This window comes from Paroedura picta, chromosome 1, assembly GCF_049243985.1.
Source record: "Paroedura picta isolate Pp20150507F chromosome 1, Ppicta_v3.0, whole genome shotgun sequence".
Taxonomy (NCBI): domain Eukaryota; kingdom Metazoa; phylum Chordata; class Lepidosauria; order Squamata; family Gekkonidae; genus Paroedura; species Paroedura picta.
Genome location: NC_135369.1, coordinates 140,089,582 through 140,112,471, shown reverse-complemented (window position 1 = coordinate 140,112,471; position 22,890 = coordinate 140,089,582). Strand labels below are relative to the sequence as shown.

The window sequence follows — 22,890 nt, the reverse complement described above, 5'->3', positions numbered from 1 at the left end:
GAGTATATTATAATGTCTGTAAAAATGAACACAGCATGCACATTAAACAGTTCAACTCCTCAAATTACTAGATATTTCTTTACAATAATACTAGGTTGTATACTCACACTAGGTGAATCACATTAAACAGACATGTTCAAACACATCTATGACAAATGTATCCTGAGCCTCTGGGGAGGGCGGTATATAAATATAATAAATAGATAAATAAAATAATTCATACTACATCTCACTAAAGTTTTGGGATAACTGAATAGTATACATAATATCTCAAATAATTCCTATATGGATTTTCTTCCCTTCATGGATCATGGTACATTGCTTTTATATATTTTCATCTACCAGTGTCTCACAGATTCCAACTTACATTCCCTTCAACTCCTCCTATAAATAAAAAAATTAATTTCAAGCAAAATAATTTCTGTACATGCACATGAGCAAACACTTGGCATTTTATATCAAAGAAAACCGTTCTGATCATTTTATTTAAAAATTCTAAAATGTCTGGTTAAAAAAAGACTAGTGACATCATAGAACCGGGCTAAGAGACAGTATCAAAACAGAATACCTCATCTCCCATTTGAGGTACAAATGGACATCGGCGAGGAACAAGATCTGTAATCCATACTGAAGGTAGCCATTCTTCCAGTGTCAACCCATTTTCTGTTAATGCTCCTACAGCCAACCTCTAAGGAAATCCAAAATAAGTCTGAATTAATCTCTGACTCAATAAATCCAAACAGACGTAAAAATTCATATAAAAATTATTCTCATTAGACTTAAAAACAAAATAGAAGGAAACACTAAAATGTCAGCGACTCAGATAGAATCCTAGCATTCTAGTCATGAGGTGCGACTTCCTGTGGAGTACCTGACTGCTGCCAGTCCACTCTATCCTTTTTGTCAGATGTAAAAGAAGTACTTGTACCTGTCCTTTATTATTCATTCAATACACTCTACACATTTTTGACTTCCAAAGGGAGAGGTAGTAGGAAGCTGAGCCTTCCAAAAGCCGGTCCCCGGGGGGGCACGGGATGAGAGTTCACTGGTAAGGCAGATAGAGAGCTCTTGGGAACAGATCACCTATCAGTGTTTCTTCCCACTATACATTATCAATGAACTTAAAATATATACCTAATTCTCAGTTTGGCCTCACAGTGGCTATTAGAAATCCACTTTGCAACTAGACAGATATTTGAAAATTGAAAGGTTTTTAAAAAATATACACAGCTTTAAAACTGAGACTGAAAGACAGTAAAAAAGCAAACAAACTAATGTTTCTTAAGGAATGCTAGGAATGTTACAACGTATGTATAGGTACAATACTTTATCACCATCAGTATGATGGGAACAATGTGTGCACACACTGATGTGTAGGTGTCCTTTTATTGGAGACAATGCTACCTATGAAGTGAATCAGCTTGACTATGCACTGCAGAACTATGTTGCTCACTCTTCACCTGAAAATTTAAACCTCTGGTGATCACATAGTGGAGGCAAAAGCCAGATTCCTTCCATATTTACTAACTGTGTAATCAAACCTTCATTATCTTATTTAGTTTCCCAGATGCATAGGGTTCACTAACAGCTAACCTGTGCCTATCTTTCTTTCCCATGCAACTCATAATACTAGAGTGTGTCATAACCTGTATTTTATATATGAAAGCTTGTTATAAATTAACTCTCTCAAGGGCAGAACACCTTTATTCCTAACTAATATACACTTGTAATTTCAGATTCACAGCATTCTCAGTTTGTATCTTTGACCATTCTTTAAACCAGAATTTATGTGAAGTAGAGGTCATAACAACTTAAAATTTTGCGGATCTAAGAAATCAAATTGATTTTTAATTTTGAAAATATACAAATATATGTTATCTTTGATGTCCTTGAATTTACCTGGGGCATGTAAATATCATCAAATGATTAGATTCCAGTAACTAACGGTGCATGTGTTAAATGACATCAAGTGACTTCTGACTATGAATGAATGAATGAATGAACGAACGAATAAATAAAAATAAACTCCAAAACATCCTATCATTAATACCCTTGTTTAGTTCTTGCAAACTAAGAGCTGTGGTTTCCTTAATGCAATTCATCTCATGTTGGATCTTCCTCTTTTCTCCCTGCCTTCAACTTTTCCTAGCCTCATTGTCTTCCCGTAATGTACCATAGCCTCAATTTTAGCAAGGATGAGCAGAAACTGGTCGACAAGTCAAAATGTGGCATGAATTTGCCCTGTTTATAAGCCCAAACTGATGTTCGGGGAAGGCACCTTCCCTGTACATTTACCAGACTTTTCTGCAGTTTGGTATGATTGTTTAGGTCATTTAACCGATGTGCAGAGTGGGTCCACCTGTCGTCTCTTAGTTTCAAATGGCTGCCAGCCACTTAACCCACCCATTTCACTCTCTCCTCCACCCCACCCCACCCCACCCCACTATACTTCCAAGCTGAGATAAGCAAAATGGACCATTGAAATGGCTCCCAGCTATTCCAGCCTAATGGCTAATATCCAACCTAACAGTGAGGAAGGTCCCACATATTAGTCTTTTTGGCTGTCTATGATGTCCATAAAACTCTTTGATATTACAAATTTTCTTCCTGTCAGCTTTCTTCACTGTCCAATTGTCATAACTATACACAGCAGTTTTTTTCATTATGACTCTTCCCTATCTCAATAGCCTGATTTCTTGGATGCAGTATCCCCCTTTTGGTTGATGACAGAGCCAAGGAAAGGAATGGAATATTTAACACTTTCAATCTCCACTGTTAACCTTTAAATTGTGTAATTCTTCAGCAATTATTCCCTTTGTCTTCTTGATGTTAAGCTTTAATCCTGCTTTAAGTGTCATCAGCAGTATATTTTCTGCCAGGAATGTGGCATTATATGCATATAACAACTTTTTAAATCTTCCAATAATTTTCACTACACTTTCAACTAAATCCAGTTTTTCCTTATATGTACAGCATGCAGATTGAGGAGAAAATATATCCTTGACATCTTTGTCAAGTGGAAACCACTCTGTTTCTCTATATTCTGTCCTCACATTAACCTCTTGTTCAGAGTATAGGTTGCACAACAATGCTGAGACATACCCATTAAAAAAGAAAAACTAACCCAACTATACATGATCCACAATCAGATTTTCTCAAATCCTTGCAACACAAACTGATTTTCCTCTGAAATATATTTTCTCTAATACCTCTTACTTTTCTGAATTCTGAATTCTGAACATCTGGCATTTCTTTTTCCGTATATGGTAACAGTCTTTGTTGTAAGATTTTGGGCATCATTTTACTTGCATGAGACATTAATGCAATGTACCAATAGTTGCTACAGTCTTTGATATCTCCTTTTCTCAGACTGGAATGTAAATTGAGCATTTCCAATCTGTGGGCTACTGTTTTGTTGGCATATTCTTGTTAGCATTTTGATGGATTCAGTTTTCATGGCTTGAAATAGTTATCAATTGTTCACATTCTCCCAACTGCTCACATTGCAGCTTTCCTTTCTAAAATTGTGGGCTTTCAAAAGATTCTTTTTAAAAAGTATCTGTCATTCTCTAAACTCTTCTGTATACGTCATTGTGCGTTGTTTCCATCTTTTCATTTTGCCCAGTTCAGTTAATGTATTTCCTTCTAGCTCTTTCAACATGCCAAATCATGCTTTAAATTTCCTTTGAGTTCTTGGATCCTGTGGAGCAAATCTCTTGTTCTTCCTTTTTTTCTGTTCTCTTTATACTGGTAATTGTAATAGTTCTTTGTTTCTACATACCAACATTGCATTTAGACTTCTAATTCCATTTCTGTCACCTTTTAGTTTTGCTTGTCTATCTTTATCAATTTTAAGGACTTCATCAATCATCCATCAAGACGGTTTGTTTATTTGGACTACAATATTAAGTTTTTATACATTCTTCCTTAAAATATTTCTGGTTTCAACCCGCTTTGGGAGATGTAAGGAGAACAGACATTGTGCACCGCACTTTAATGGATGTGTAATGCAGTCCCATGCCAAGGCCCAGTAAAATAAATGTTTTTAAATTGCAGTATCTCTGCACAGGACTGCACTGCAAATCAGGGTGATGGAGCAGAAATATATGAAACAAAGCACTTCTTATATATTTAAAACGTGAAAAAATTTATAAAAGTTCTGAACAAGTCATCCTTTTAAAATGCAAATATTTTGAATCAATGACTTAACCCTGCAAATACTTGAGAATGTAGTCCAGGTTAATAGAAGGAAAGAAATTAAACAGCCTAATTGCTTTTTAAAAAAATTGCTGATTTATAACTGTAATACACAACCTTTTGCTTTCTTTCTTTGGGTTTCCTTTTCTTTGGTGATGTTGGACCATCTTTATCTTCGATACCTTTTTTCCTTTCCTTTCTGATTTGTTTTTGCCTTTGTTTTTCAGGGCCCTCCTCATCTTCTGAACTGCTCTCTACTTTCTTAGTTTTAACTTTAGGAATTTTCTTTGGTGGTTGTAGATTAATTCCAGCATCTGCTGTCCAGTCAGAATAATCACTGGAATAGTCACTAGAAGAGTGAAGAATGAACAGTAAATTCAATGCCAATTTAACATCCATCCGAGAAAATACTCGTCCAGTCTAAGAAAATTTAAGTGATCCGCCCCGGTTTTATTGTAACACAAGTGGATAAAAATTAAGCATTTTTTGCATAAATAAAAGTACCTTTTTATATAAAGTCCGTATCATGTAATCCCAGATATAAAATCAGAGAGACAAGATCCAAGCACTTTGACCACAAAATGACTTAATGAATTTTACATTAGATGTTCTAATAAATTCCACCCATTTCCCTAATGAAATAAACCCTAATTCACGTTTTGATTTATTTAAACGGAACTGTGAATGAATAGCTATTTTGGCCTCATTAGAATATTATGGCAGACTACTGAGCAGTTAAAAGGTTCAGTATATGAAGCATAATTTTAAGAATGTAAGTATTTTATTTCAGAACTATTGCCAGGATCCTAAGAACCATACAACAAATATGAATAGGATGTGGATTTATATTTTATGAAGTAACCCACGGAGCAAGTGAGACACTTGAAGCTGAGAAAACTGTGATACGGTGCTAAAGAGTTTGTTTAAAGAAAAAATTACAAAATCATCCTGAATATGTGCAAGGCTTTGGGCTCACTTAAATACACTTATTTCAATTATAATATAGCACTGCTTGTAATTCATATTTTGTGAGAATAGTAAAATTAATTATAATGGATTATTCTCCAAAGAAGCATGCAGTTTGTGTTGCTCAATCTCCCAGCAGTTTTTGACATGGTAGACCACAAGCTTCTTGCTCACCACTTTGTCCACACAGTGATAGTGGGGACAGCCTTCCAGTGGCTGATCTCCTTTCTCCACAATTTAGAGCATAGGATCACCATCAGGGAGAATCAGTCACACTGCTGCATACTCCAATGAGGAGTTCCACAGGGAGTGATTCTCTCCCCAACATTATTTAACATCTTCATGTGTCCCCTCACCCAGCTAGTCCGGAGTTTCGGGTTTGGGTGTCATCATCAATAAGCTAATGACACCCAGCTCTATCTCTTGGATGACCAGTCAAATGCCCCTCTTAGCTCGTTCGCGGAGTGCTTGGGGACTGTGGTGGAATGGCTCAGAGCAAGTGACCTGAAGCAGAACCTCTCAAAGACAGATGTTCTGTGGCTGGGTAAGGAAGGACCAGAAGTACACTTACCCAGGCCAGATGGAGTGCAACATCTGATCTGGGCCTCACTCATCCCCCCCCACCATGTGGCTAATAGTTTTAATTAAATTTAATTACTATATAGGTTTAAAGTTTTAATATAGCTTCTAATAACTGTAATTTGGGTTTTTATATTATTGTTCTTCGTAATTGTTGTAAAATGCCCTAAGGTGACTTCTCATAAGGGAGTGGTATAAATTTTTAAAACCCCAGAGTTCCTCCAGAGGGTTGGGGGAGATTTGTTTTAAAATATATTTTCAATATTTTTAAAAAATTACCAGGTGACTTACCATATTTGGATAGGTCAACTCGCCCCCCTCCCCAAGTAGCCAATTATGGGTGGGAGTCTATGGATATTTCTATGGCAACCTAGTTGAATTTACATACAATGGAAAAGGAACAGGAGGGAAGAGCTGCATTTGCTGTCCCCCCCCTCCCATTTGCTCCTTCCATTCCCACCCTTTCAGAATTTTTTCTCAGAGGCCCACTGGCAGAAAATAGCTGGAGGAATGCTATTGAAAAAGAAGGTATTCAGATATTCAACAGGAGAAGACTGTTTCCAATGTCCCACCTGGAGGCTGGCAACCCTAGACAAGAGCCTACTACACCCGGATGCGGTGCAAGGCCTGTGCACAGCCTGAGCAAGGATTCCTTTCTTCCCAGGTTCCTCTTGCCCTGGCAGCCATTTCTTACTCTAGGAAAAATATATTCTCAGGTCTTGCTAGGACTGCCAACCTCTTGGTGGTGCCTAAAGATCTCCGAAAGTTACAGGTGATCTGCACACAGATCATTTTCCCTGAGGAGAATTCCTGCTTTGCATGGTGGGCAACTGAGATTAATACCTCTTTGTTTTGTTCAGGCAAGGTTTGCTATTTTTTATTAGTGATGTCATACACACTGTAAAAATGTGACTTCCAAAGGCATGGCAGGGAGGCATGGCCAGCTGGCATCACTTCTGGGCTTACTCAAAATATGAAGAATATTTCAGGGGTTACTCCACAATCAAAAGGTTGAAAAAGTCTGCTCCAAAGAAGGAGCCCAATAAATTATAAGTAACATTCAACAGGAAAATACCCACAATTTCTGATATTCATTAATGGTGTCCTGACCCTTTCTGTGGTGCTACTGTTATTCCTCTTGCATTGACTACTGATCTGGTGACATGGGCATCACAAAGAAACTGGGAAGGTTTCTGGGGTTTTGGCCACAACAGATGATAAGGGAAAGATAGGAAGAAAGCCCTACAACCATGGTATCCTTCTCGGCGCCTTAGTTTTCTCACACAGCTCTTAATGTTTGTGCAACCACCCATAGAAATCATATATTTCTCAAGCCTTGTGGTGACTTAAAAACATCAGGGAAAAAAAGACAACCCCCCCCCTTCTTCCTCTCCCATTCGCAGCTGCAGCCTTTGCGGGGAGGGGAAAAATAAAATGGGTACAAGGGATCCTTAAAATCCAATAAAATCAGAACCAAAATGCTCACCTACGGATTGACAGTATGCACTTAAGCCACTGAATGTCACAATTTATTCATAATATAAGGGTGGCACCCTTTTTAATTTTACACTTTTAAAATTCATGCTAACATGTTCAACCTCAATTCTTCTGTGATGTATGAAGAAATCACATGAAAATTTAGAACTACTAAATTTAAAACTACTATTCCAATCCCTTTGAAAGTTTCATTTAAATTCACTCCTACCAAGCATTTAAAAAGTATATCAAGTACAGACACAACGCTCATTATTGCTTTAACAAATGTGTTATGGTTTTGCTTTTTTGTGAAAAGTCAATTACAACATCTACCATACAGTGGATTTTTCAACATACAAATAACCTCATTATATATTAAAGCTGGACTCTAGAGAGGCCATCTCATGTATGCAAACTGCTTCTGTGCATTTTGCTTGAGGTGCATGTAAATGAGGCAATTTTCTCTTCCGAGGCAATCCCCTTGTGCCTCAGACACCCAACGTTTAAGTTGCAGCTTTTGTGGATTGGACTGCTGCTGAAAGAACAGGAGAAGCTTCACGTCATGAAAACACGTGAGACAGAGAAAACCTTCCCTTTCATAGCTGACCCTCAACCCCTTTCCCCCAGCTTCTCATTGTGCAGCTTCTCCCCCCTTCTGTCATATGCTTTGTTCCCTGTCCCCAAAGTGCACTTTTCTCTACTTCCTGTTCCCAACAGATACTTTTCTTCCTTCCCCATTCCCACTCCCCTTTTCCATCCTCACATTGTGCACCCTGCTCCACAGTTTGCCCATCTCCATACTCTTTTTATAATCTCACTAGTTTCAAAGCCCCTTTATAAAAAGGGGTTTTGAAAGGGGAGAAGGCGCGTCAGACCGGCAGGGAGGGAACCCCCAGCAGCCGCGTCAGTCTGGGAGCAACTGCGAGCCGCACTGCGCGCGGCTCGCAGTTGCTCAGGCTGGAAATCGGAGGGACCAATCGGCAGGCGCTTCGCGCCTGCCGATTGGTCCCTCCGATTGTCTGTCGTGAGGAAGGGTCCAACCCGGACCCTTCCTCATCACGGACAAAGCCCACCTCTAGGGGGCTTAACGAATTATTTAGTCCGTGGCGCCCGTGGCGCCACGGGCTGTTTAAAGATAATAATACAGAACAGCAAGATCTCACTGTTTTTTTTTAAGTTTTGATGTTTGTGCTGCAAGGACATCACTTCTCAGCCTTTGCCTCTCAACACCTCTTTTTTGCCAGTTACCCCAATTTTTTAAAGGCGGCCACATTTTGTGCTGGCCGCAATCCCAAACTGTCTTTAAATAGAGCCTTTGCACAGCATGTTATCGTAATATAGCCTCAAAGATACTGAAGCATGGATTAGTTTGACCAGATCATGCTCCTGCAAACAGGGTGCAAACATGGGAAAGAGGGAACATTTTTTCCTGTCAAGAACATCTATTGATCAGGCTCCCCCAAACGGGACATTTTTCCTGTCAAGAACATCTATTTCTCCAGGAGACTAGGATCCAATAAGATAGCGGTCCCCAACCTTTCTCAGGTCAGGGACCGCCTCCGTAGTGAGGGAAGAGCCGACAGCCCGGGTTGCTGTGAAAATGCGCATGCGCAAGTGCCGCGCAGGCGTGTTTTCGCCACCAGGTGGCGCTAACGCGCATGTGCAGCAACTGCACATGCACGTTTTGTGTCACCGCCATGCCAGCAGCTGCGCCTGCCTCTTCCCTTCCTCCTTGATGCCGGCGGGGGAAGGCAGGCGTGGCTGGCAGCGGCCTGGTACCGTGGCCTTTGCGGCCCGCCACCGGGCCGCGGACCGGGGGTTGATGACCCCTGCAATAAGACACCTAAGGTCTTAGCAGTCTTTCAGCAAAAGCTGCATGTTACTGATGGTAGAAAGAGCAACTCCATTTAAAGGCGCCATTGGAGACAGCATCATCATCTTATTTTTGATGTTTCTGCAGACCTATCAAGGTTTGCTCAGGTTTGCTAAAAAAAAAAATCTACTTCCTCCATTCACACCTGATCCTATTCTGCAGATTTTTAAAATCTGCATTCTGGGGCCCAGATAGATATGGAATTAGATATTACTACTAAGAAACTAACCACTCTCTTCCATGGGGTCTCTTAATCTCACAAATTCTTACATTTTATTTATAGATACATGTTTCTAAGTATCAAAGAGATTAATACATCTTTATATTCTCATACCTAGAACTACCATCACTGTGCCATACTTTCCCCTCATCTTCAGATGTTCCACCACTGGCAACAGCTACTTCTCCTTCCTAAAAGTAACAACAGTTGTTTGAAGTTAATATTATCTTTTTATTCATATTATTATGATTAATATTTTTACATGTTACAAGTTCTTATATCTCTTTCTTTCAGTCTGATCATTGATCTACCTGTCTTTGAATGCAGATACTTAAAAAAAAACCTGCCATGCATCTTTATTACAGGACAATTTCTTCTAACACCATTAAAGTTTTTTTCATAGCGTTCTTGCACACTTTACAAAACACCAATTTAGAACAATTACAAGAATTCTTATATAGATATGTTTAGCCAAGAATAAAATTATTGGGAAGTGGGTATTTTAATAAACATACAAATTTTACTCTTTTATCTCTAATCCATGATAAAAGCCAAATATAACCCTCCTTTAAAGGAAACAAAATAAAAGCCAACCTTTCCCTTCTATACAGGTATATAGTTAAACAGATTTCCAGTGAAAATCCATATAGAATAGCCCCAAGGCAATCCTACTGGTGCCTTTTTTGCGGTGCTGTAGCCCTCCAGATGCAGGTGAGTTGTTCTGAACCAAGAAATATTTTACTAGTTCTGTATGAAGATCAGTTGAACACAAACCTCTCCATTCACATAAAATCACACAAGCTTTGTGATACTTACTTGGCATGCAATCTCACAGTCTAGACAGGATAATAGTTCTCCTTACTCCAACCTCATCAAGTTCTGATTCTTGATGCCACCCAAAGAAAGTTTTAAAAATGTATATTGTCCTTGGATATTACCATACTCTTTTGTATATATACAGTAACTTCTAAATACTTTTTATATGAAAACATAAACTAGTAATTAATAAGAAATATCAGTTGTTTAGCTGACATCAAAAATATGATGAACACCACCCACAACATGAAGCTCTACAAACTAGCATCTTACATCTGAGGAACTACTTCCATTTTCCAGATCTTCATTTGGCCTGGATGTTTCTTCCACTGCATATCTAGTCCGGTAGTTATGCTGATTAGCTTGCTGCTTTTTTGAATCAGCAACATCCAATACATGATCACTGGAATGATTCTACAAAGACACAAAAGATGGTTGTAATGAGAAATCACAAACTTCACAGTTTTGATTAATGGATAGGTTGTATGTTTCATAATACAGAAAAACAAGATGAAGCAACTGCAACATTTTCTCCTCTGGGAGCAAAATAGCAAAAAACCAGAGTCATGTTGTCTAAACACCCATTTATTAGAATCACTAGATGGCCCTCACTCAAATTCACCAAAAACGTAAACCCTGAATTGTGCTACCATGATTATTTGAGTTATGCAGTCTGCGATATAATACAAATTATTGTGCTTTCGCTAAGCATCTTCTAATTTAGATCATGAAACTGAGAGTGCAGCAAAGAAGTTAGAATGTCAGATGAAGATCTACCATAGTTCAAATCCATTCTGCCATAGAAGCTTAAACTACCTCACAGGGGTTTTGTTGCCAGAATAAAATGTTACTTTGTGTCCTAGTTGGAAAGAAAAACAAAGTTAACTAAAAAAAAAAGCAGTTGGCCTGAATGCTATGTGGGCTGCTGAAGCTATGTATGCATTTCTGGTTAATGCTTAGACAGAAGACTTCCTGAGTATCTTGTCTATGCTCACTTTGAGTAGCAAAAGAGAAATAATATGGGATGACTATATGAAAGAATGAATACATTTAAGAACTTTCATTAGGTAGTAACTGCTCGCAAAATATTCACTTTGCATCTGAGTCATTTGATATGCAACACCGACAGTTTAAAAAATTTAGAATAATTTAATTCTTAACAATAACAAAATACCTATTTACATATTTAGAACAAGTTGGAAGATCACTCTGTAGTCATAATCATACACAGAAATAATGTAAGAACCGATTCCCCTTCTCACATACATCCTGAGTATAAGTGTAAACCAGCAATGAATTATTTTCTATTGTTAAAGCAGCTCAAACAGAAAAATCATTATTAAAGAGACACCAAAGACAAGACAATACTCTTGAGTGCACACAGGCATTTAACGTTTTGACTACAAAATCCTCCTACCAGGATTGTAAAGAGACATTTTATGACTTTCCAGAATTATACACTTTATAAAATAGAAAAATATTTATTAATCATTCTTAAGAGACAAATACATTATGTAGTATTACTGTATTGTCTGTGCTTATATGCAGCTACAGTTCCCAACTATCTGACTCTCATCAGCTTACCTGAAACTTGTCCTGCTATGATTCAAGCCCTGTTCTATATTACCAGAATCAGAAGACTTTTTTATTGGCATACAAAAAATAATACATCATGAAGTGTTAATTGTTCAACATTACAACACCTCATAACTTGTAGAAACTTGGCAGCCAATTCAATTATTAGCATTTTTGTTTCCTAGTAATATATTACCCTTAACATAACCCAAGTATTATTCAAGTTTACTCAGCAGTTATTTTTATTGATAACAAGGTTTACTTCTAAATACTTAGGAATATACCCTTCAAGACACCATAAATATTAGATAATAGCTCACTGTTTACCTGTTTAGGCTCAATATTTACCTGTTTAGGCAAAGAAGGTATTTTGTTCTCTCTAGGAATATGACTTGTAACATATTTCCTTTTTTCTTCTGATCTGTACATCTTTATTTCTTCTTCCCCTTTTGCTGTTCGCCATTCCTCCTGCCTACTGTAGGAAAGGAATTGACAGGAATTAATGCTATTTTACAGCACATTTCTGAGTGAATTAAAAACTCCATTAACGATTCCTGCAAGGAGGGACCCTACTACCACATAATCTTGACTGACTGTAAGGTGTTCTGTACTTTGGATAAGGCAAGTATATATATAATCAAATCAAATAAATGTTTAAGAATGTGACTTCAAAAAAGTTATTTCAATATAACCACAGCCAGATTGCCGTTTCAAAACAGCATTTATATTTTTACTTACCTAGAAAAGTGAAAAGCCCAAATAACAAATTAATTATTTACAAATGCAACCCACAAACTCTGAAAGTCTGACTTAGCCAGAATGATCCATGCAAGAGTCACCTCTAAATTAGACTTCTGCAGCTGATCTCAGGTACTCAATGGGGAGAACATATACCCCAAGACGTTCCAGTGAGGAGTGGTATATAAATTAAATAAATTAATAAATGGAAATAATAACAATGTACATTTGAGAACCACAACCCGGTAAAGTTGCCCAAAATATACACTTCATTATGTGGTTTCAAGTGCAATAGTTCCAAGTTCAGCAAAATGACTTTATCAATTTTATAACAAGAAGCAGCTTGAATTTACCTGGCTACTCCCGGTGACAGTTCTGGCACAACAACTCTTCGACTCCATGCTACCAGATCTCGCTCAGTAGCCATTTCACTTCTCGGAGCATTGCTATGCATCTGGCGGACACCCTCAATCTGTCCACTGCGTCTTAATCCCACATTTGGTGGTGAATGTACCTCTGAGGTAGCATTTACAGAGCCTATGAAACAAAAACCAGCCAACCGCCTTCAATCAGAAATGTCACAAACTGTAATTAGAGGACATCATCTGCCACAACTATAAATGAGAGCACTAGTTACAATTTTATACAAGCACTGTTAAAATTTTATACAAGGTTCATAATATTATACTCAGAGAAGGCATTTTTAAACTAAGACTGCACCTCTCCTACCTCATGACTGGGATAAAAAGGAGACAGTTCTCCATTCCTACCTGTGTTTGATGAAGGGACCTTGATTCTTGAAAGATTATACCTTAAAAAGTCTCTAAGGGTTAGGTCCACCCACTAAAAGTTTGTAACACCCTCTCTCCTGTTCTATAATGCCATTTCATATCAAATCTCAAGAAAAACTTTGTTTTATATCTGCATCATAGTAGAATACCGTATAATGGCATTAGTCTTGCGCACTCTGAGTATAAAATATATCAATTTCTTTCCACTCTCACAATAACAAACAATTTCAATTATTTCATTTAGAAAATGCCTCCCCTCCTATGCCCCCAAAAGAGCTCTACGCTCTACTGCCTCCAATCAGCTAAGGATCCCTGGCCCTAAAGAAGTCCGTCTGGTCTCGACCAGGGCCAGAGCATTCTCTGTTCTGGCCCCTACCTGGTGGAACGAGCTCCCAGAGGAGATCAGGGCCCTGACGGAGCTTAAACAGTTCCGCAGGGCCTGCAAAAAGGAGCTCCTCCACCAGGCATTTGGCCGAGACCAGACGTAATCTACAGCGACCAAGGGCCCCTGCTCCCCTCCCACCCCCCCCTCAGAATTCAATCAATAAGCCACCCCCCTCAGAATCCCATCAACAAGCCCTGGACCTGTTTGTATTACGATTGTTTCCTGTTATACTGTGTTGTGTTTGGTTGCAATTGTTGGTTATCGATGTACATGTTCTACAGACTGTTTTATGTATGGTTTTATGTATGGTTATAATGTAAACCGCCCTGAGCCTCCGGGGAGGGCGGTATAGAAGTATGATTGATAGATGGATAAATAGATAAATAGATAGATAAATAGATAAATAAATAAATAAATAAATAAAAAAGACTAAAAAGAGTATTAAGCAGGTCAACCGTCCTCTTTCCATCAAGCTTCATGCTACACAGTCAGTCAGGAATCTGGGAGTGTTGAGGTCTGGGCTGCACCTCAATTATCCACCAAGGCCCCCTACGTACCCCACCTGGGGGATACTGTGGGATGAACACCCTCCCCCCTTTCAAGCCACTCTGTCTGTCTGGTTCACTAGACTGTTTTTCTTGTTTAAGGCGAAGCAAATTAATAGGAGTTAAGAATTCAGTTTTAATTTGTGTTTTACTTTTTAAACTTGATGTTGTTTAGTATTTTGTACTCTTTTATGGTTGTACACCTCTCCGGGACCATTTTTTTGAGAGGGGAGGTCTAGTAATCTCATTCTCAATATAAATAAATAAAATAAATAAATATGATAGATTATATGCACTACATTAAATATAAAGGTCTGGTTATTAAAGATTTGTTTTACCCCTGCCAACTCTGTTAGTATTGCTAATTCCAGCATCTCCAGAACGTCTCTGATCTTGCTCTTGTTGGAGTCTTTGTATCATGCTGTCCAAAGGGCTAACTTGTTGACTCAAGACCTGGTTCAGTCCTATGAAATGCAAAAATTGAATTTAGTTCTTCTGAAGAGTCAGCAAACACACAAGGTCTATTTCTGCATTCATACTTAGCAAAGTATTTTGTCTCAACCACTTCAGTGAATTATTATTCACATTAACATTTGCAAGGAAAACAAAAAATGGAGAGGCCATGGAACAAAGATCACTATTACCTGCAACTGAACAAATTGCCGAACCCTTTAGAAGTTATCTTTCTTCATTAATCCTTACTAGTTGATCTAATCATTATAAACTTAATGGAAAGTTGCAATCCATAATTTTTTTTCATAAAAGCTTTCTGGAGCCCAGGGGACATGGCAGATTAGTTCAGTAGGGTTGGCTTAAGTTAAATCCAACCAAGATGCAGGTCGTCTAGCTGGGCCAGCACATACAAGGACAGGTAATACAGCTTCCAGCTCTTGACACAATACAACTAAACCAACACTTACAATCAAAAATCTGGGCATGATCTTGGACCTTTCTTTATCAATGGAGACCCAAGTCATGAAAACAGCTTGCCTGACATTTTTCCACCAGTTCCAGGAAAGGCAGCTTACGCTGTACCTCTTGGAGTCTGGCTTAAGCAAGATTAATCCATGCAACAGTAACCTCTAGATTACACTTCTGTATCAGATCTCCATCTCATTCTATGCAGGGCTACCCTTGACACTACTCCGGAAACTTCAACTGGTTCAAAATGCAGCTGCACAATTCCTGGCAGGGACTCAATGGAGAGCATATATTAACAGCTGCATGGGTTCCAGAATGCAGAGCAAATCAGGTCTAAGGTGCTGGGTCTCACCTTTAAAGCTCTAACTCAGCCTTTCTCAACTTTTTTACCATTGAGAAACTCCTGAAACATTCTTCAGGCTTCAAGAAACTCCAGAAGTGGTGCAATTGTGCATATGGTTGAGAAGCTTAGCTCTGTACACACCCACCTGGAGCCCCACCCATTCCCATTGCCCCCAGGTCCATCACTGGCCATGGGGGAGCCAACATATGGTTGGGGAGCTAACATATACGGTTATATCACCCGATAAATGTCTAACAAATTTTTAAAATGTACTAAATATTAATTAACTCCCACCTATTTGGGAAACACTTCCAGGGCTGTAAAAAAACAAACAAAAAAAAACAGGGTTTCATGAAATGCTAGCTGAGAAAGCTTGCCCTAAACTGTCTGGAACCAGGTTATCTATGTGCCCTTATAACACCCCCAAGAGCATTAAGATCTTCATATAAACATCTGCTCAGGGTCCCTAGTCTGAAGGAAGTGAAATCAGCCTTGACCAGGGTCTGGGCATTTTCAGCCCTAGCCCCAGATGAGATCAGGACCCTGCAGGACCTACACCAATTCTGCAGAGACTGCAAGACAGAACTCTTACACCAGGTCTACCTATGGCCAAGGCCCAAGGCAACATCCACCAAGACATGTTGGTCTCATGCCTGACAAACCCACTGTTCTGAGAATTTTTGTTTGAGACATTAGGTGGAGTATAATGTTTTAAAATATTAACTTTGTATATTGTTTTATGGTTGTTACCCACCCTGAACACTATGGAAGGGTAGGATAGAAATTTATTATTATTATTATTATTACTACTACTACTACTACTAGGGGCAAAACCCGTTGTATCCAAGAATACAATGGGCGCTAGAGCTTGGCAGTGGGAAGAGGAAGGAGAGGAGTTGTCCAGTCTGTAAGGGCATGGGGTTGAATGTGTGTGTTGTGTGGGAGGTTGTGGTGGCATGGTGGCAAATGGGTGTGGAGATATGGGTGTCAAGAACCTGTGGTGTGGAATGTTCGTTGAGTGTGGGAGAGGACTGACCTTTGGGAATTTTGGTATAGTGGTTACAGATGAGCTTTCCAGAGCCATGTCCTCAGATATATGAAGGGAAAATCAGACTGGAGACTCTTCTTAGGGGAAGATTACATGGCAACCTCCCAGTTCTGCGTCATTTCCCTTCTTGTGTGAATTAGGCCACAATCACCTAAATGCCCCTCTGCCCCAATACACATGGTGTAGTCACAGTACACAGGTGTCCACCCTGTTCCTTCTGTCTCCCATGTTTTCACTGTTGGCAAAATGTTATGTGCCCACATGCTTCTTTCATGGTTGCTCCTTAGAAGAACGGATTTTTGTACCCTATTGCTTACTACCCAAAGGAGTTTCAAAGCGGTTTACAAACACCTTTTCCATTCATCTCTCCACAATAGTCAACCTGTGAGGTATGTGGGGTTGTGAGAGATCTGAGAGAACTGGGAATGGGCCGCAGTGACCCAGCAGGCCTCAGGTGTCTCAAAGCATTTTCCAATCGTCTTCCCTTTCTCTCCCCATAGCAGACTACACATGAGGGAGGTGGGGTAGCGAACCTCACAGGGAAGCTGGCAACCCTAAGAGGAAGACTCTCTGTGCACAGCAGTCTTGACCTTAGTAAGGTTTTTTATACTGTTTTTTTTTAATTTGCCAGGCCAAGGTTATTTGCCAGTTACTATGTGTCTCCAGACATTTACTTGTTCTCTATTTACAGTTTCAGGCTGTAAATATTTATTTAGATCTTCCTGCACTTTCCACTCACAGGACTGATGCTGGTCTGCCTGTCTGCGCCCCAGAATACAAACAGTTGCTGGTAAGGGCTGGCCATAGGCCATAGCCCATAGGCCAGGAGGGACACTCCTGCACCACTCCCTAACAACTGCAGGCAAAAATGGCTCATTTGAAGGCTGGACTCTGAGGCATTGTACGATTTTGAAGTCCCACCTCCAAACCGCCAGGAATATTTCCAACCCAGGGATACCCAACCTCCAGGTGGGGGCTGGAGAGCTCCTGGAATTACAGCTCACCTGCAGAGTATAAAGATCAGCTCCCCAGGCAGAAAGGGCTACTTTGGACAGGGTTGTGGTAGAGAAGAAACATTTAAGGCTTCCCACACAGGATGTTGTTGAATTGAAAGACTTGAGGCCTACTGCACAGGGTTGTTGTGCAGATGAAACAGGAGACAAAACAGCCAGTTTCCTCTGCAGAATAACACTGTGCAGTGGCCTCAAATCTGCAGAGAGTTGCAAAGAAGAAGGACACATGGCTTGGCTGTGTCTAATCTCCAGGCAGAGCAGTATTTTAAGTGAGTAGGGGCTTTTCTGTGGCCTCCCTGTCAGGCAACTGTTTGGCAGAAGGGGAAAGTCCCCCCCTTATCTGGCCGCAGTGCTGTATTAAAATAAAAAAAAAAAATTGAAAGCCCCCCCCCCTCAAAAGGAATGCCTTTCAGGCTCCCCTGCGTTGCTCTTGGAAAGGCCTCCTTCCCCTCAGTCAGGGCCTGTCAGAGGCTCCTTCTCAGCAGACCTGAAGGGAGGGGAAGGGGGAGCACTCTACAGCCTCCTGCCAGCTCTGTCAGGGTTCTGAGGCAATTTACAGTTGGACATGACAGTTAGGACAGCCTTGGGGCGAAAAGGGCTGGCACAGCCTGTCCAAGCCTCTATTCTCATCCCCCTTGGCAGCCCTACTGACCTCCTCTCCTTGCGGTGGTCAGGAGCAGACTGGAAGCAAGACTGGGCTGGGTGAATGGAATTTTGGTCTGTCCTGGTGAGGGGCCAATAGGAAGGCACTTTGCGCACCTCCCCATTGGCTGCTTGGCCCTGGATGGACACTCAGAGGGCCCAATGAGGATTGGGCCCTCTGAGTTTTTATCCTGGACAGGGCCCGCCCTAACTCCTCCCCAGGTGGCCTTACCCTTTTATTTAATAGGAGTGGTTAAAATAATTATTATTATTATTATTATTATTATTATTATTATTATTATTATCATTATCATTATTATTATTATTATTATTATTATTGCGTACCTGAGGAAGTTACACCCATTTGAGGAATAAGCTGTTCTTCTCTACAGTTCTCACGTCCAGGAACTAATCTTTGATATCTGGATGGATGAGGATTGCCATCAACATCAACCAAGAATGGGGGAGGCATGAGATGTGGTGCTTGCTGGGTCTGTTCATCCAACACAAAGTTGTTGGCATCCCGGATCAGTGGCCGATAATCGGTGTGAAAGAACATCTGATCTGCTATCTGTAAATAAAGCCACTTTTAATTTAAAATAAGGCTAATCAATAAACATTTAATCAAAAAAAATATGCACTCAGAAAGTTTTGAAAAAAGGAATCAAACGCCGCAAAAAGACATAATGCTCTCAAGTAGAATAGTAATTTGAGCTACATGTTAAATAAATCTAGGTTAAACTGCTAAACGAAGAATAATCATCACTCCACAGCTAAATCTTATTCAATAATTGAATGAGAACATGAAATTTGATCCAGATGTTTCATTTTTAAAATATACTTTATATTCTGGAAAACAATGGCAAAATGATACCAAAGGAAAAGAGGGCTTATATAACAAATTATATATAACACAAAATATTTCTCCCCAACCAATTTTTAAGACATTTTTCTACAGAATGCAATAGTCCTTACTTCAAACATTTTAAATTTCAAATTTCATGGCTGACCCAATATGCAATTATATTATTTTCACCATTACTACATATTCTGTTAGATGTTTTGACATCTCAACATATACATTATAGCTTTTAATAGACTTTACTTTAAAGATTACTATATCACTTCACTATAAATATAAAAGGTATTTTTGTTCAAAATCCACTTCCACATACATTTATATTCAAAATTTGTTCTTATTCTACTTCTACATTATAATATTCTTACTATATACACTGCAATATATTTAAATGCCATTTTTAAACAGTTATTATAAATTTTAAACTGTTTCTCATTCTGTCTCATGTTTTCTCAAATTTCAAAATTGACCTGTTTCTCAAATAATTTTGCCATTACTGCCTAATCACAAAGCATACTGGCAACTTCAATTTAGAAGAACAATCTCTTAACAAAGAATCTGATATACCGTATTTGCCGGCGTATAAGACAACCCCCCGACATTTCCACTAAAAATATAGAGTTTGTTACATTACATTTCAGTATTATGGGCCACTATAGGCAGCTATGTCTATCCCAACGGAAGTGCACCCGGCGTATAGGACGACCCCACCACTCAGAGGCAAGTTTATGTTTATATTCTTCCAACCTTGGACAGATTTCTATTTTGCTGTATAGATTATTCTAGCTGCTTTCACCACATATTCAAATGTCTTTTCCAAAACATCTAGTAATTTGTTAGGCAATATTTCTAACAGCTTATTCTTAGCTTCCATGGGGAATTTATATTTAATCTATTCTACATTTTTCATGTATTTTCTTCCAATATCTTTTTGCTTTTTTCAGGTCTACCACATATGGTAAAAGGTTCCATCTATATTTTGACATTGCCAACATTTTCCTTTGTAGTTTTACTCTACTTTCTCAATATTCTTTGGAATAATATACCATATGAAAAACCTTTTTTACCAATTTTCTTGTAATGCCTGACTAGCTGTAAACTTAATTACTGTTCCCACTAATGCAAAGATATTTGTTTTCTAAAGTTCTGTATCCACATTAATTTTTCACTTCTTCTGTTTCTGAAGAACTTGTATATCCATTATATTAAATGAACTTTTTGTTTTGTAATCAGCTTTCAACCTCAGTCATCTTTCTTAGAGCTCCACCTTTTGGGTTAATAATTTTCTTCAGTCTTGAAACTGATTGGGTAATATAGTAGCCATTGAATGTTGATTCCTTCATCTCTAATATCTTGACAGGACTTGAGTTTCATTTTAGCATTTACCATATTTCCATACATTAAGAAACAACTTTTACTTCTCATATATTCTTATCATGATACACTTCTATTGGGGAACATGAGCAGAGAATTTCAAGGCCCCAATAAGTTCCAACATGTAAACCATATTCTCAAAAGTTCATCTCTAATTATATGACTGGTGTTATGATCATTTTGGCTATATATTTTCTATATATTTTCAACAAGCCCACCTGGGCGGTCCTGTCTGGGTCCTGTCCGGCAGCTGACACAGACAGGAGCTTCCCGTCCAGCAGTCCAATCCGGACATGCCCAGCCTCGCTGGCAGAAGCTTCCTGGCCTGCGAGGAGGGCGCATTGATGCCTCCGGGTACCTCTGTCCTGGGGGAGGGGTTTCCTGGCCCTTTACTGCGACAGGGCTTTCTGCCCAAAGGGAAGCCTTTCAAACCCATTTTTAAAATGGGCTTTGATACTAATCTGTAAATAATTGTGTAAATATTCATCCAGGTCTGTTTAACCAAGTTTTGCTTTCTTTCTCTTGGATTTTTAATATACGGTAACCCACAATCCAGATCAGACCTGCCACTTGATAATATAATTTATATTTGGAATAGCTAATCTTCCTATCTTTTCTCCATTTTGGTGTATTTTAAAACTTATTCTTGGCTTCCTGCCGTTCCAATTAACTGTACCTGTTTGCCACTCTGTCAATATTTCTTCTGTATTTGTAAATAAGAGCCTCTTGTGGCGCAGAGTGGTAAGGCAGCGACATGTTGTCTGAAAGCTCTGTCCATGAGGCTGGGAGTCCGATCCCAGCAGCCGGCTCAAGGTCGACTCAGCCTTCCATCCTTCCGAGGTCGGTAAAATGAGTACCCAGCTTGCTGGGGGGTAAACGGTAATGACTGGGGAAGGCACTGGCAAACCACCCCGTATTGAGTCTGCCATGAAAACGCAGGAGTGCGTCACCCCAAGGGTCAGACATGACCCAGTGCTTGCACAGGGGACACCTTTACCTTTACCTTTATTTGTAAGTAGCATGTAAAATGCAAGAAAATTAATTTTGGCAATTCATTCACTTTGATTGCTGAAATTCTACCCATCCATGAGATTTTTAATTTTTGCCATCTAAATAAATCTGTTTATATAATTTTCCAGGTCTTCTGATAATTGTTTTTGAAGAGATTACAATTTTGCTCAGTCACATTTATACCCAAATATTTAATACTTAATAGAATGGAGGATGTGCCATGCTATATTATCAAACCCTTTATCTGCATTCAAAATAAGAATGCTGCTTTCTTTCTTTTTTTCTTATTCACATTACATCTGTAAATTGCTCCCGCGGGAGCAGTCTAAATAATAGAATAAGGGGTAAGTGGGCGGAGAAAGGGGCAGGGCAAGTCCAAGATAAAAACTCGAAGGGGCCAATTGGGAGCTGCAAAGCTCCAAGTGTCAGCCCTCGGCCCGTCCCGGACTCGGAGACGTGGGGGGCCTGCTCCTTTTGCTGTGCCAAACCCAGGGCCTCGGGGGAGGTGCCAGGGGGAGAGGCTTCGGCACGGGGAGGTGGCTGGTGGGGAGGGCTCCAGGAGGGCTGCAAGGTGGCCGTGGGGGCAGCGGGCATGCTAGTGCCAATTGTATTAGCATATACAATAGACTTTAACTCTAGACTATTATAAATCATATATTATCTTTCATGTACCTCTTTGATACAAAGCTCATTTGATCAGCATACATTAAACTTGATATGCATTTTCTTAATCTTTCTGCTATTATCGTGGGAAGACTTTCAGTAGAGAGATACATTTATATGACTGTAGTAGCATTGCATCACTATGCCTCTTCCATTTCTAACATAGATTACTGAATTTCTAGTTGTCTGATTTCTACTATGTCTTTGCTGGAATTTTTTTTTGTACTCTTGCTTCAATATCTGGATTTTTTCTACTACTGGCTTGGTTTGTTCTTTTTTCCCCTCTTTTCTTCTTAGCAGCAGTTCCTAATAAGATTACTCTAATGAAAGCTTTTCTTGCTTCCCAAATTGCAGAAGAGTTGCTTTTTATATCTTCCTTTTCATCACCCAAAGGAGTCTCAAAGTGGCTTACAATCGGCTTCCCTTTCCTTCCCCAGAACAGGTACCATGTGAAATATTGTAGGTCTTAGAGAGCTCCAAAACCTGTGATTAGCCCAAGGTTATCCATCTGGCTGTATCTGGAGGAGTGAGAAATCAAACCCAGTTCTTCAGATTAGAGGCTGCCATTCTTAATCACTACACCATGCTGACTATCTGTAGCTGAAGTCATTCCTTCTGCTTATTTATTTTAAAAAATTCTTCCAGATCTTTTTTACATTTACTATATTATCATGGAATAAAGGAACATTGTTTAATCTCCCTCTTTCTCTTGGTTCATTATTCCATTGCCAAACTACTTCTACAGGATTATGATCTGTGAATATTTTCAGTTGAATCTCTGTAAGATGTTATGATATCCAACACGTCTATTCTTGAATACATTTCATGTCTATCAGAAAAAATATGAAATCTGTC

General features: G+C 39.3%; 1 protein-coding gene across 3 annotated transcripts in view; it reads right to left on the bottom strand.

Moving 5' to 3' along the window:
- PHIP (PHIP subunit of CUL4-Ring ligase complex) overlaps nt 1–22,890 on the bottom strand; it is a 100,598-nt gene that overhangs the window by 25,639 nt on the left and 52,069 nt on the right. For all 3 annotated transcript variants that reach the window (XR_013225908.1, XM_077306126.1, XM_077306135.1), the window contains exons 17-24: nt 18,474–18,699; nt 14,500–14,625; nt 12,794–12,977; nt 12,051–12,177; nt 10,401–10,541; nt 9,426–9,502; nt 4,315–4,546; nt 569–688 (exon numbers count right to left, since the gene is read on the bottom strand). Coding sequence is in view for 2 of the 3 variants with exons in the window: in XM_077306126.1 (XP_077162241.1) it covers nt 569–688; nt 4,315–4,546; nt 9,426–9,502; nt 10,401–10,541; nt 12,051–12,177; nt 12,794–12,977; nt 14,500–14,625; nt 18,474–18,699 (1,233 nt within the window). In the remaining variant the exon portion in view is untranslated. The remainder of the gene's footprint in view (nt 1–568; nt 689–4,314; nt 4,547–9,425; nt 9,503–10,400; nt 10,542–12,050; nt 12,178–12,793; nt 12,978–14,499; nt 14,626–18,473; nt 18,700–22,890) is intronic.